This window comes from Emiliania huxleyi (assembly GCF_000372725.1).
Source record: "Emiliania huxleyi CCMP1516 chromosome Unknown EMIHUscaffold_13, whole genome shotgun sequence".
NCBI classification, from domain to species: domain Eukaryota; phylum Haptophyta; order Isochrysidales; family Noelaerhabdaceae; genus Emiliania; species Emiliania huxleyi.
The window spans coordinates 310,281-322,285 of NW_005201287.1; the positions used below are offsets into that span (position 1 = coordinate 310,281).

General features: G+C 67.0%; 5 protein-coding genes across 5 annotated transcripts in view; 2 read left to right on the plus strand and 3 right to left on the minus strand.

The window, feature by feature from the left end:
- Positions 1 to 1,039: 1,039 nt before the first annotated feature.
- EMIHUDRAFT_200952 (hypothetical protein) lies at positions 1,040 to 2,215 on the minus strand (the record flags this gene model as incomplete). Its single annotated transcript, XM_005789125.1, has 4 exons — positions 1,040 to 1,142; positions 1,229 to 1,293; positions 1,453 to 1,620; positions 1,775 to 2,215. The coding sequence occupies 4 exons, from the start codon at positions 2,213 to 2,215 to the stop codon at positions 1,040 to 1,042; spliced, it is 777 nt and encodes a 258-aa protein (XP_005789182.1).
- A 1,988-nt stretch (positions 2,216 to 4,203) lies between these two features.
- On the plus strand, positions 4,204 to 5,871 carry EMIHUDRAFT_462342 (hypothetical protein; the record flags this gene model as incomplete). The annotated part of the gene is made up of 5 exons (XM_005789126.1): positions 4,204 to 4,636; positions 4,678 to 4,949; positions 5,020 to 5,125; positions 5,209 to 5,444; positions 5,514 to 5,871. 5 exons carry the CDS (start codon positions 4,204 to 4,206, stop codon positions 5,697 to 5,699), a joined length of 1,233 nt encoding a protein of 410 aa, XP_005789183.1. The 3' UTR covers positions 5,700 to 5,871.
- A 70-nt stretch (positions 5,872 to 5,941) lies between these two features.
- EMIHUDRAFT_200954 (hypothetical protein) lies at positions 5,942 to 7,428 on the minus strand (the record flags this gene model as incomplete). Its single annotated transcript, XM_005789127.1, has 5 exons — positions 5,942 to 6,100; positions 6,270 to 6,371; positions 6,593 to 6,640; positions 6,710 to 6,830; positions 7,178 to 7,428. The coding sequence occupies 5 exons, from the start codon at positions 7,426 to 7,428 to the stop codon at positions 5,942 to 5,944; spliced, it is 681 nt and encodes a 226-aa protein (XP_005789184.1).
- A 2,393-nt stretch (positions 7,429 to 9,821) lies between these two features.
- Positions 9,822 to 10,631, plus strand: EMIHUDRAFT_200957 (hypothetical protein; the record flags this gene model as incomplete). Its single annotated transcript, XM_005789128.1, has 4 exons — positions 9,822 to 9,857; positions 9,956 to 10,200; positions 10,356 to 10,479; positions 10,620 to 10,631. 4 exons carry the CDS (start codon positions 9,822 to 9,824, stop codon positions 10,629 to 10,631), a joined length of 417 nt encoding a protein of 138 aa, XP_005789185.1.
- Positions 10,632 to 10,696: 65 nt separating this feature from the next.
- The window catches only part of EMIHUDRAFT_200958 (hypothetical protein), a gene marked incomplete at both ends in the record, with an annotated part of 2,722 nt that continues 1,413 nt past the window's right edge, over positions 10,697 to 12,005 (minus strand). Inside the window, 2 exons of the mRNA XM_005789129.1 lie at positions 10,697 to 10,722; positions 10,939 to 11,892. Coding sequence (XP_005789186.1) covers positions 10,697 to 10,722; positions 10,939 to 11,892 — 980 coding nt within the window. The remainder of the gene's footprint in view (positions 10,723 to 10,938; positions 11,893 to 12,005) is intronic.

The window sequence follows — 12,005 nt, forward strand, 5'->3', positions numbered from 1 at the left end:
CGTGACTGCTCCCCACCTAATCGCAGCTGGAGCTGACCGTTCACATCCCGTACTGAGTCGCGGGCGGGCCTCGCTCTGGCTCGACGCGGGGCAAATGCGGCTTGAGCGCAGAGAGGAGCGCCCGCCTGTGAGTCAGGATGGGATGAGAACGGCTCGCTCCAACACTCACTCCGCGGGGCGGAGACGACCCGCCCACCAGACGGGGGTGGACGCGTACACAAACGTGGTGCCTGCGGAGCGCGGGTCGTGGACGTGTCATGGACGCGTCCTCGGCGGGAGGGGGCCGGCGCCAAACGAAGGAGGCGCCAGAGTCCACGATTGCAGGGTGGAGGGAGGGAGGGAGGAAGCCGCCGAGCTTGACGTACTCACCATCCCCGCGGCCTCCGCCTCCGCCCAGACCCGCCGCACCGCCCCCTCCCCCCACCGCCGCCCCGCCGCCCGCCGGCCACCGCTCCACGCGGATCGACGACAAGCGCAGCGAGAAGAGCGCGCGCGCACGCTTCTCCAGCGGCACTGCAAGCGGCCTCCTGCCGCTGCCGCTGCCGCCGCTGCCGCCGCCGCCGCCGCCGCCGCCCGGAAGCTCCGGCGTGCTCTCTCCGCCGCCGCGCCCGCCCCTGCCCTTCAGCCCGCCGCGGCCACGCAGCGAGCGCACCGGACTGCCGTCGTCGTCGGCGCCTTTTGGCAAAGTGGGGGAGGTGTCTGGGAGGTGCCTCGGAGGTCTCTCTGAGGTGCCTCGGAGGTGCCTCTGAGGTGCCTCGGAGGTGCCTCGGAGGCGTTTTGGAGGTGTCTCGGACGTGTCTGCGACGTGTCTGCGACGTGTCTCAATTGTCTCCGGTGCGTCTGCACACCCGTCGGTGCGAGTCTGCGGCCCCAGAAGGGAGGTCGAGGTGCGGCCGGCAGCTCCGAGGCTCTCCGGCTGCGCGGGGGAGGCCTGCCGCGGGAGGGGGGAGAGGGCTGCTCATTCATCCATTGTTGCTATCGCCTGATTGCACATGCCTCTTCTTCTAGTCACGATTCCGTGCCTGAAGATGTTCACCTCTCACGGCCACACGAGCATGAGCACTACTCTTCTCGCTCTGGCGTGCCGTCCGCCGAGGAGGAAGAGGCCGGAGGTGTCCGAGAGGCAGAGCGAGAAGGAGGGCCTAAGCACCAGCACCAGCCCTCCTCGACACTCTAACCCGGTTGTGTGTGTGTGTGTGTGTGCTACACGCAGAGCGATAAGGCGGACCTCGCTCGCTGCTGCTCGACGAGGGCTGAGAGCCAGGACGGGACCCGCCCGCGGCCAGCCACAGCCTGCGGGAGGGGGCAGCGTGACGGCGAGACGACGGGGAGAGGAGGGCGAGAGGAGGGGCGCGGCGGGAGGACGGGCTCTCTCGGACGTGTCGCGTCGTGTCTCGTGTCCTTCCCCCCGCCTGCAAGCCGAGGATCCCGTCGGCGCGCTGCCGCTGGAACATGCCCGTCTCCTGGGTCTGGCAGCCTACCATTCCAGTCGCTGATGCTCATCAGCCATCGGAGAAGAAAGGCGTGCCCCTCCGCTCGGTCGTGGCGGCCGAAAAAGGCGCGAACGGTGGCCGGCGAGGCGCTCTCGCCGCCCTCCCCCCCCTGGAAGTGAACGAGGTCCTGCGGCGCGGGCGCGGGCGCTGGTCACAGCCACACGGTCACAGGCACAGGTGCAGTTGCTGGTGCGGCTTGCCGAGGCCCTTCTGCAGAGAGAGACGCAGCTGCGCGGCGCTATCTGCAAAGACGACTGTGGGTGGCGGGGCGTGCTAAATACCTTCACGATCTGGCCGCGTATGGAGGAGCCCTCGGTGTAGTGGACCGCGTAGCTGCACTGCGACGACACGCACTGGTCGCACTTCACGCCCGGATGCCTCTTGCCGTCGAGAGGGCAGGTCACGGGCACCACCGTGCTCGAGGCTCGCAGGTCGAAGCGGCCAGCCTTGCCGCAGGCGTGGTCGCCGCAGGTGCGACACGAGGCGCAAGGCACCGCCGTGAGCGACGAGCCCGTGTCGATGATGAGCTCGTACCGGCGCGGCGGTGAGCCGACACAGACGTCGGTCGCATAGTAGCCGATAGTGTGCAGAGCGCCGGCGAGGATGCCGCCCGAGGCGAGGCGGCGGCCGTGGACGAGCGGGAGCGAGCCGTTTGCCAACTCCTCGCGCCGGTAGAAGAGCGGAGCCGGCTCTCCCCCGGGGAGGGAGTGGAAACGGAGCATATTGTGATGTCTCCGCCCGCTGGTGCGGCGCCTGGAGCAAACTACGCGCGGCTTTTTATTTTCTTGAGGGTAGCCTTCGATTACACTCATACATTGGATTGTCATCACCTGTGAGTGCGAGATAGGGCTAGCCGTAGGCAGCTAGCCTCTGAGGAGGGCGACCATAGACACCTCACTAGACCCCACGCACGGTCTCGTCCGTGCCCCGCCGGCCGGAGAGATTGCTTGCTGGATGGAGGTAGAGCAAGCAAGCCTGCTCTAGCCTCGCATATCACTTCCTGTTGTCTGTTGTTTGTTGTGCCCTTGTTTGTTCTCTTGGCACCTTGGAGTGCTGGGGGGGGCAACAGGGAGGATGTGGCCTTGAGTAGGGTGCCCACAGGGCCCAAAAAAAGAAAAGAAAAAAGAAATCGGCCACCCCCGATCGCAGCACTTCGTGTTGGCCAGTCGAGAAATTGAGAGTGTGACTAGGAGGGTGGGACGCTGGGGATTCTCAAAGGTATACCCTTGGAATGGCCGGATCCAGCCTTAAAAGTACGAGATCGCGCGCGCTTCGCGCACAGCACCGCCTGTTCTCCGCGGCTGTGTGACGCGCGCGTGCCGTGTACCAGCAGGGTTGGGCGCGCGCGGCGCGACGGCGCCCGCGAGGGAAGGCGCGGGTGCAGCGGCCGCCGGCGGCCGTACCGCCCGCCAGCCGGCGCAGCAGCGGCCAGCGCAGCGGCCGCCGGCGCAGCAGCCAGAGCAGCCGGTGCGCGCCTTGCGAGGCGAGTACTGCCGTCCGGCAGCCTTGAGGCGGCCGGGCGGCAGTACTCGTTCGAACTTTGCGAGCCGTGCGCGCGCCGAGGCGCCCGCGGCGCGCGCCCGCCCGGCTGCCAGTAGGAGGCGGCGCAATATGGCCTATAGTACAGCCCTTGAGGAGGAGGAAGAGGCTGGCTGGCAGTGCTGTATGCCGCCGTGGGCAGTTTTGGGGTGCTGTCCCCATCCCAGGGGGCTGCAGAACGCGTCCGCAGCCGGGACAACCCGCCCCCCCAGCCGAGGCCGGTCGAAGCCCACTTGAGTGCAGCCATGAGGAGTCCTCTTGGTGCTCCTGGCGGCCGTTGGAATGGCGAGCGCGCGCCGATGGGGGGGGGGGGGGTCTTGCTTGCTCCACACCGAGCGCCATCGGTCCGGACCGGTGCACTCACCGAGGGGTGGCTTGCACAAGGTCTGAGCCGCGGGCGCTCGGCGCCAAGTGCAGTGTCACGCTCGCGCTGGAGCGGGACACAATGGGAAACCCTCGTTTCCTAGTCACTCGGTCCCCCAACGGAAGAGGCCTCTCTCCTATTGGAACTGGCCAACATCAGATTTGCCGCGTGCGTCCCTTTTTTAGCCGGAAAGCTATTTTCTTTTGGGTCCTGTGGGCACCCTACCTTGAGTTATGTGTGATACGCCTACTCAGGGTGTGTGGCAGCCCGCTGGCTGTGTGTCTTGTGAGCCTGTTTGTGTCTGTGTGTCGCTCGTGCGTGTCGTCATCATCTGTCTGGCGTCCACCCATACGCCATACCGCGTTGGTGTCCAGTCCGAGCCTGGCTGTTCTTCACCTTTCTACCTAACTACCTACTTCGATGAGAGAGATTTTTAGCAATAGTTTGTTTGTCGATGAGAGAGAGTGTTATGAAACAAACGCAAGGCGGACATGGCATATCGCTCTCGCTCGGGCCCACAGACATCCCGCACACTCGCCGCACACCCGCCGCCCCCGCGCGCGCCCCGCCCCGGCTTTTTTCTTTTTCTTTAATCCCGCAATTTAAGTTATCCAAACTTCCCTCAGGGCCCCGCTGGCACGCCGCCCTGGGGGGGCCGGTTCCAGCCGGAGCGAAAGAAAACAAGTAAAAAAAAGAAAACAAGTTTCTTCCCGCTATGCGCTCCTTTGGTTGCGTCCTTCCCCACTGTTGCTCTGGGAAAGCTCGCGCGCGAGCGCGCCCCACCCTCTGCCACCCTCCGTTCCTCTCATGCTCGGTTTCGACGACTCCTCTCACCTTCTCATCGAACACGGGACAAGCAACCGTCAATGTCACTCCCTGAGGCGTGGCACCACATCGGCGTGGCTTCTTGGCCTCGCCGCCGTCTTCTCGCTCGCAGTCATGGCTGTGCAATCAGGCGGCTCTGTCTCGCGGGGTGTCGACCTAGAGCTGTTGAGATTTGCGGAAGAGAGGCGGAGCCGAGCTGCTCGCTGGCAAGATGCGATCCAGGACTCAGCGATCGAGGATCCAAACAAGCCGGTCCGGCCGGGCGACACGTCGTGTGTCGACCACACCGACGGCCGCGTCTACTCCTTTGCGCCTGCGGTGATGCCCTTCTCCTGCCCGCCGTGCGGCGATCAGAATCACGAGCCGGTGCTGTGGCCTGGCGGCGCGATCCCGCCCACCCTCCTCGACCATTCCCGTGAGAGCCGCTCATACCTAGAGCGCCCTGTCCGGCCACAGGCGTCGTGCCTTACGAGATCGAGGACGTGCCGGGGGCGCCGCACGTCCGCGTCGGTGACGAGCTCAACAGCACATACGGCGGCATCCAGAACAGCGCCCTCAACGCCATGTTCTACATCGAGCAGGTGAGCAGCGTTCGCTTTGTGCGGCGCAACAGCGAGCCGAACTTTGTGCGTTTCGTGCGCGACTCGTCGCCATGCGACGGAAGCAGCAACTTTGGCGTGTGCGGGGGCATGCAGGAGATCCACATCCCGCACATCGGCTGCTACCAGGTTGACACTCGGCGCACGTTTGCCGGGACACCTATCCTTCTAGCCAGCCTCGACCCGGAGCCCCTCGCAGGCTATGTACGGCGGGCAGCCCACCGAGCAGCGGCTGCCCGGCGGCGCGCACCCGGTCCGCTCCAAAGCGAATGTGCTTCAGAAGGCCGTCTTCACCACTCCCGTCGGCGCGTGGCGGCGATCGAGGCGGCGCACCGCTGTTGCGGAAGCCCTGCCACTGTGACGCTGCTCTGGACCTCCTGTTCCGTAGGCATGGCGACGCACGAGACGATGCACGCGCTCGGCCTATTCCACACGCAAGCCTACCCGAACCGCGACGCGTTTGTCCAGATCCACTGGGACAACATCAAGGGCATGACCCCGTCGGGCGTCGTGGGCACGGAGCAGTACGAGATGATCCCTTTTGACACCTTCAAGGACCCAAAGCAGGCGGAGGTCGCGGCGATGCCGTTTGATTTCGAGAGCGTGCTGATCTACATGGACACGGCCTGCGCCAAGTCCTGCCCGGAGAGTACCTGAGACTATCCGAAATTACCCTAGATTACCCGAGATTAGGCGTATGCCATCAACTCGTCCCTCCCGACCATGACGCGGCCCGACGGCAGCCCGCTGCCCCGAGGGACCGGGCAGCGGGTCCGCATGAGCGAGTCGGACATCTCAAAGATCAACACCCTCTACCCGGAAAGGAGGCCGCCGGCCGGCGTCAAGACCGCTGCGGGCGACGTCGACGCCCCGCTCTAGCGCGAGATCGATCTCACAGCGCTCCAGCGGCTCCGCCCGGGCCCCCGCGCCCCCCGGCGCCCAGGCCCCCGTTCGACGACCTACATCCGATGGAAAGGGACCCGAACAGCTCCTCCGAGTGTGATGGCTTCGTAGGACGTAGCCCGAAAGGGAGAACCTTGCTGTGTGCCTCGAGGCCGTGACGTTTACTCCGCTCCTTTTTGCAAAATCTCTCACGTCAAGGGGACCGCGATTCCACGACGTCACGCTTTGTCTCGCTCTTGGCCATTCTCCGCCGCCGGGGCCTCTAGCGGGCTGGGCGCCTTTCCTCGTCGCAGCAGCGCCGCCTCCTCGTCGCTGCGCTCGCAGCCCGTACAACGGCCACAGACGCGCGAAAGCGACCCCCACGCCGATAGGCACGCCTACTCACAGCATGGGGCGTGAACGGCGCCTGATCGCAGCGGCGTCTTCTTTGGTGGCGAACGTTGCGTCGATCGGCGTGGCATGCGGCCCGCTGGAGAAGAACGCCTAGACATCCACAAGAAGAATGAAGTCGTTCACTCGTACTGCTGAGGCCTGCGGGCGGCAGACTGCCATGGCGGTGAGGACGAGGAAGATGCCGAGCAGGTAGGTCGAGGTGAGCTGCAGACCAAAGAGCACGTGCGACCCCAACGCGCCGAGGATGACAGACACCTGCTCTTTGACGGAGCGCCGTGTGCGAACGGACCACAGGCCCACGCGCCGAGGGTGACGCACACCGTGAGCGAGAAGTTGCGGAGGATGTTGTCGGCCACCTTGATAGCCAGACCCGAGATGAGCCGAGGCGGGCCGGGATGAGCCGAGATGTGAGCCGAGATATGAGCCGAGATGAGCCGAGATGAGCCGAGATGACCCAAACTGCGCCGGCCTTTTACCTTGATGGTGACGGCGACGACGATGCCGCCCGCCGACTGCATGAGCACCTATGCACGCCGCCTGCGAATAAGAGACGCTGTCCACACGTCTTCGCCGCCCGCCGAGTACGTGAGCACCACGGCCCACGTCATCGCGGTGAAGCCGTGCAGCAGCCGCCGCCTCCTCCCAAGCAGCTCGCCCGAGGCGAACAGCGCGGCGAGGGCGATCAGCGCCGAGAAGAGGGCGAGCTGTATGTTCCTGCAGCAGGGCGCCTCGACGTTTCTCAGAGGGCTCCGTGAAGCGCCGGCGGGAGGGCGGGCTGTCCACTCCTCAGCCAGAGCGACGGGGAGCGGCAAAATTCGCTCATCTTGAAGTAGACCGACGCGAAGGCGGAGCACGCTGCCGCGCCAAGCATCGCGCCCAGACCAAGCGCCGCGCTTGCGCCGCCATCGCCGCCGCCGCCGCCGCCGCTGCCGCCGCCGCCACCGCCGCCGCCGCCGCCGCCGCCGCTGCCATTCCCGCTGCCGCCACGGGCGTGGCCATGGCCTCCGCCGCTGCGGCCGCCGCCGCCGCTCGGCGCTGCGTCAAAGGCTCCCTGCACGCACAGCACGCCGAGCACGAGGAGGAGCATCGACAGCCACTGCGCCGAGCCGAGCCGCGTGCCGAGCAGCGTGCGTGCGAAGAGGGCCGTGAAGAGGATCTTGGTCTGGTAGGCGAGCTGCTGCGCCGAGGCGTCGAGGTTGGCCGCCCCCACAAAGAGCAAGAAGTTTTGCGCCGTGTACATAAGGGCAGGCACGCCGAGCCGCATCCACTCGGCGCGCCGCTCGACGAGGTCGCCCCGCAGCGAGCGGGCCATGCCTGCGGTGGACAGACGGCGTTACGCATGCTCACGGTGGCGCGGTGTCAGCATCAGGAGTGTGCCACACACAGGCACGGTGGCGCGGTGTCAGCAATATCAGGCGTGTGGCAGGCGTGGTGGCGCGTGAGCATGAGGCACAAATCGGCCTGGGAGGCCGCCGCACTCGACCGCGTAGGCAGCCGTGGAGATGGCCAGCTTGATGCCCTCAGCCACGAGAACGGCAACCTGAGGAGCGCAGCCGTGGCACCGTGTTTGGTGCGAGCGAGTGCCGAGTCCGACGGGCTGTTTTGTACGGACCATGTCTGAGTAGTCGGCATGCTCGAGCTTGGAGTAGCGCATCAGGAGGAAGGAGCCGGCGTTTTGGGCGGCACAGAGGCCGAGCGCGGCAGCTGCGGGCCACCGCATATATGCGTGGAGTGTCGCCTAGGCAAAAAGCTGGCGGCGGCGTGTCTGGCGAGGGGGCGGCGGCGGTGGCTGCGGAAGCGAGCGGCGCGAGCGGCGGCCGAAACAGACATATATATATATCGCCCCCGGGGCCAGAAAAAGAATTTTCCGGCCACCGCGTTTTCTTTCTATTCGTTTTAAATCCCTGTGTGGTGGCGGCGTGCCGTTCTCCCATCCCTCCCTTGGGTTGTCTGTTTTCTTTCTTTCTTTCTTCGTTTTAACACTTTAAGGTGGCAGTCCGGGTTCTGTGAAGAGGGTCGCTCGTCGAATGCGAGCCAGTTCGCTCGCGACGCCGACGCCGACGCCGCCGCCGGAACGACCGCGGCGGCCGGTCGAGCGGCCGCCCCGGCCAGCGGCCGTATCGAGCCTGCCCGTCGCGAAGGTGCGGACCTCACGCGCCCCACCGGCCGCCCGCGCCGCCGCGCCCACGTCGCTCTCTCGAAGCCCAGCGCCACGCCGCTACGACTCCCATCGCGACGACTCCCGTGCTCGCTCGTGGCGCAGGCGATCGACTCCTGACACCCATCGAGCGGATAAGCGCGTTCCCGCCGCGACCCGGTACTCTCGAACGACTTTTGAGGGCAAAAGGTGCCGCCCGAGCCCATTCCCGCCGCCCGCCGCCCGAGATCAGCTGCCACCGGCCAGCGCGCGCGCGGAGACCTGCCGCGAGCGCCTCCGTGGCCCTAGCTGGGGTGATTAGCAAGCGCCTCGGCACTTTAGATTCGCCCCTCGGGCTTTTCCGCGCGCGTGATCAGTCTCGCGTTCTCTCCTTTTTCAGGCGCCTGTTTTCGGCCTCTGAAGAGCAACCGTCGAGGCGTCGATGCTCGCCTCCACGCCCGCGCCAGACCTCCGCGATTGGGGCGCCTTGTCGACGGGATCAATTGTGATTCCGGGCGTATTTTTCTGACACTTTACTCGCACGTCGGCGACTCTTAGTCGCTTCTCTGTGCTAGGAGGCCTCTGTTTTGTGTTTGTGAGGACTAGATCGAAACTAACATTTCGGCATATGCGAGTAAAGTATCAGAAAAATGCGCGTTCGTTCACAATTCATGTGTATATGAACGGTGCCGACGGGTTTGGCGAGCATCGAAGCCGTCCAGGCGCAGCAACGCGACGGTTTCGGAGGCCGACGACTCCGAACCAAGAGCCTCCCGAGCGAGGCCGGCGCGGTCACGGTACCGTGGAGGCCACAGACGTCGCCGGAGCGGCACTCCCGGGGCGCCACTCCCTCACCCGGTCAGGGGGGGCCAACCACAGCCCGCCTCACCGTCCGTGGAGCTTCCGTGGTCCGCCGCTTCGGCTTCGATTTTCGACCCTCCCGAGGCTGCTAGAGCAGCCCCGCGGAGCCTCCCGGATGCACCAGCACACCGTCGTCCAGAACGCCGGCGCACGCGCTGCCCAGTGACTGGGCGGGTCTGCCCCGACTAGGGGCGGGCCCAGCCGCGCGGAGAAGACCATCCCACTTGCGGTTCGTCGCACCGTCCGCTCCAGTTTTCGTCTCGAGCGGGTCGTGAGACGGCCGCGAGAGCGAGCACCGCGGTCACGGTACCTTGGAGGCCACAGACGTCGCCGGAGCGGCACTCCCGGGGCGCCACTCCCTCACCCGGTCAGGGGGGGCCAACCACAGCCCGCCTCACCGTCCGTGGAGCTTCCGTGGTCCGCCGCTCCGGCTTCGATTTTCGACCCTCCCGAGGCTGCTAGAGCAGCCCCGCGGAGCCTCCCGGATGCATCGGCACACCGTCGTCCAGAACGCCGGCGCACGCGCTGCCCAGTGACTGGGCGGGTCGGCCCCGACTAGGGGCGGGCCCAGCCGCGCGGAGAAGGCCAGCGAGCTCGAAACACGTCGCCGCGGCCGGCCGTTTCGCAAGCCTGAGCGGGTCGCCAGACACCCGCGAGAGCCAGCAGCTAGAGCGCCGTCGTAGCCGCAGATCGAGTCGAGGAGCTTGATGTCCACGGTAGCAGTTGTGGAGAGCGGTGGCACGGTGCGTGTAGACGCGTCGATTGAGGGCTCCCTTTCAAAACGCGACGGGTACGGCTTGACAACTGCCAGCACAGTTTTACGCCGGCCAGCGTGAGACAGGTGTGCGACTACGCGCTCGTCTACGCGGAGAAGAAGAACGACGGCGACGCGCCGTACTCGGTCTCCTTCACCGCGACGCAGAGCGGCGACGTCATTGTGCAGCTCCACCCGCACTCACAGCTCGAGCGCGCGGTCCGCCATGAGCGGCAGGCGCAGGCCACGGAGCCGCCCGCGAGCGCGAGCCCTGCGGCGCCGCCAGCCCCTGCCGCCGAGCCGCCAGCTGCGGAGCCGGCGACCAACATGACGTACGCCGCCGCAGCCGCATTGCACCCGCAGGGTGCCACCGCGGGAGGGGCCAGCCCGCCGCGCCTGCGGGCCCGGCCGCCGCCGCGCGCGTGCCGCCGCCGCCCAGCGGCGGCGGAGTGCGTGGCTGCACTTTCACTGTCCCTAATCCGGGAAGGAAGCGCGGGCAGCAGCAGCGCGGCAAGGGCCGCAGTGCCAGCGGCCGCGCCAGTGCTGGACCCCGGCTCGTCGACAAGAACGCGCTGTCCGCTGTCGGCGCGCGGCGGCGGGCCCTCGCGCCAGTCGCGCTCTCCCTCACCGGACTCGCCGCCCGCCAAGCGGGCGTCCTCCGCCGACTGAGCCGAAAATTTATTTTTACACTGAGCCATATCCCCCCCTACTTAGAGCTGCCAGGAATAGCGTCATGCTCATGGGGCCGTAGGGTCAAAAATGAGAGACGACATCGATCATCGTGTCCATCACGACACTTTTCACCGTTGGTCTTCGGCTCTTCGCGTCTCACCCTGACGCGAGCGTCTCGAAACCTCCGCTAAGAAGCGGGACACGGTGGCAGCGGGCACGGGCCAGGCCGCAACGCAACACGGGAGGGGGCGACACACGAGGGGCACGGGCCAGGCCGCAACGCAACACGGGAGGGGGCGACACACGAGGGGCGACGGCAGCGGAGCAACGCAACACGGGAGGGGGCGACGGCAGCGGAGCGAACGAAAGCGTGGGTGGCAATCATGTTGTCACCTGACGGATGCGGTGGTTGGAGAAATCCGCCACGTAGACGGTCATGCCGTCGGGCGACACCGCCACGCCGTTCGGGTAGTTGAAGCTCGCGGCGGTGCCCGTGCCGTCGGCGGAGCCCGACGTGTCAGAGCCGGCGAGCGTGGTGGTGGCGCCGCCGGAGGTGTCGATCTTGCGGATGCGGTTATTGTAGGTATCCGCCACGTAGACGGTCCCACCGTCGGGCGACACCGCCACGCCGAACGGCTGGTTGAAGCTCGCGGCGGTGCCCGTGCCGTCGGCGGAGCCGGACGTCGAGCCGGCGAGTGTGGTGGTGGCGCCGTCGGAGGTGTCGATCTTGCGGATGCGGTTGTTGAAGTAATCCGCCACGTAGACGGTCCCGCCGTCGGACGACACCGCCACGCTGGCCGGGCCCTCGAAGCTCGCGGCGGTGCCCGTGCCGTCGGCGGAGCCGGACGTCGAGCCTGCGAGCGTGGTGGTTTCGCCGTCGGAGGTGTCGATCTTGCGGATGCGGTGGTTCTCGGGATCCGCCACGTAGAGCGTCCCGCCGTCGGGCGACACCGCCACGCCGTACGGCTCCTTGAAGCTCGCGGCGGTGCCCGTGCCGTCGGCGAAGCCGGACGTCGAGCCTGCGAGCGTGGTGGTTTCGCCGCCGGAGGTGTCGATCTTGCGGATGCGGTAGTTCCAGTAATCCGCCACGTAGACGGTCCCACCGTCGGGCGACACCGCCACGCCGAACGGCTGGTTGAAGCTCGCGGCGGTGCCCGTGCCGTCGGCGGAGCCGGACGTCGAGCCGGCGAGTGTGGTGGTTTCGCCGTCGGAGGTGTCGATCTTGCGGATGCGGTTGTTGAAGAAATCCGCCACGTAGACGGTCCCGCCGTCGGACGACACCGCCACGCTGGCCGGGCCGTTGAAGCTCGCGGCGGTGCCCGTGCCGTCGGCGGAGCCAACCGTCACAGAGCCTGCGAGCGTGGTGACTATGCCGGCCGGAGCGGAGGGGGTGGATGGCGGCGGCGGCGAGGGCGAGGCGGACGGAGGCGGCGGCGAGGGCGGCGGCGGCGAGGGCGGCGGCGGC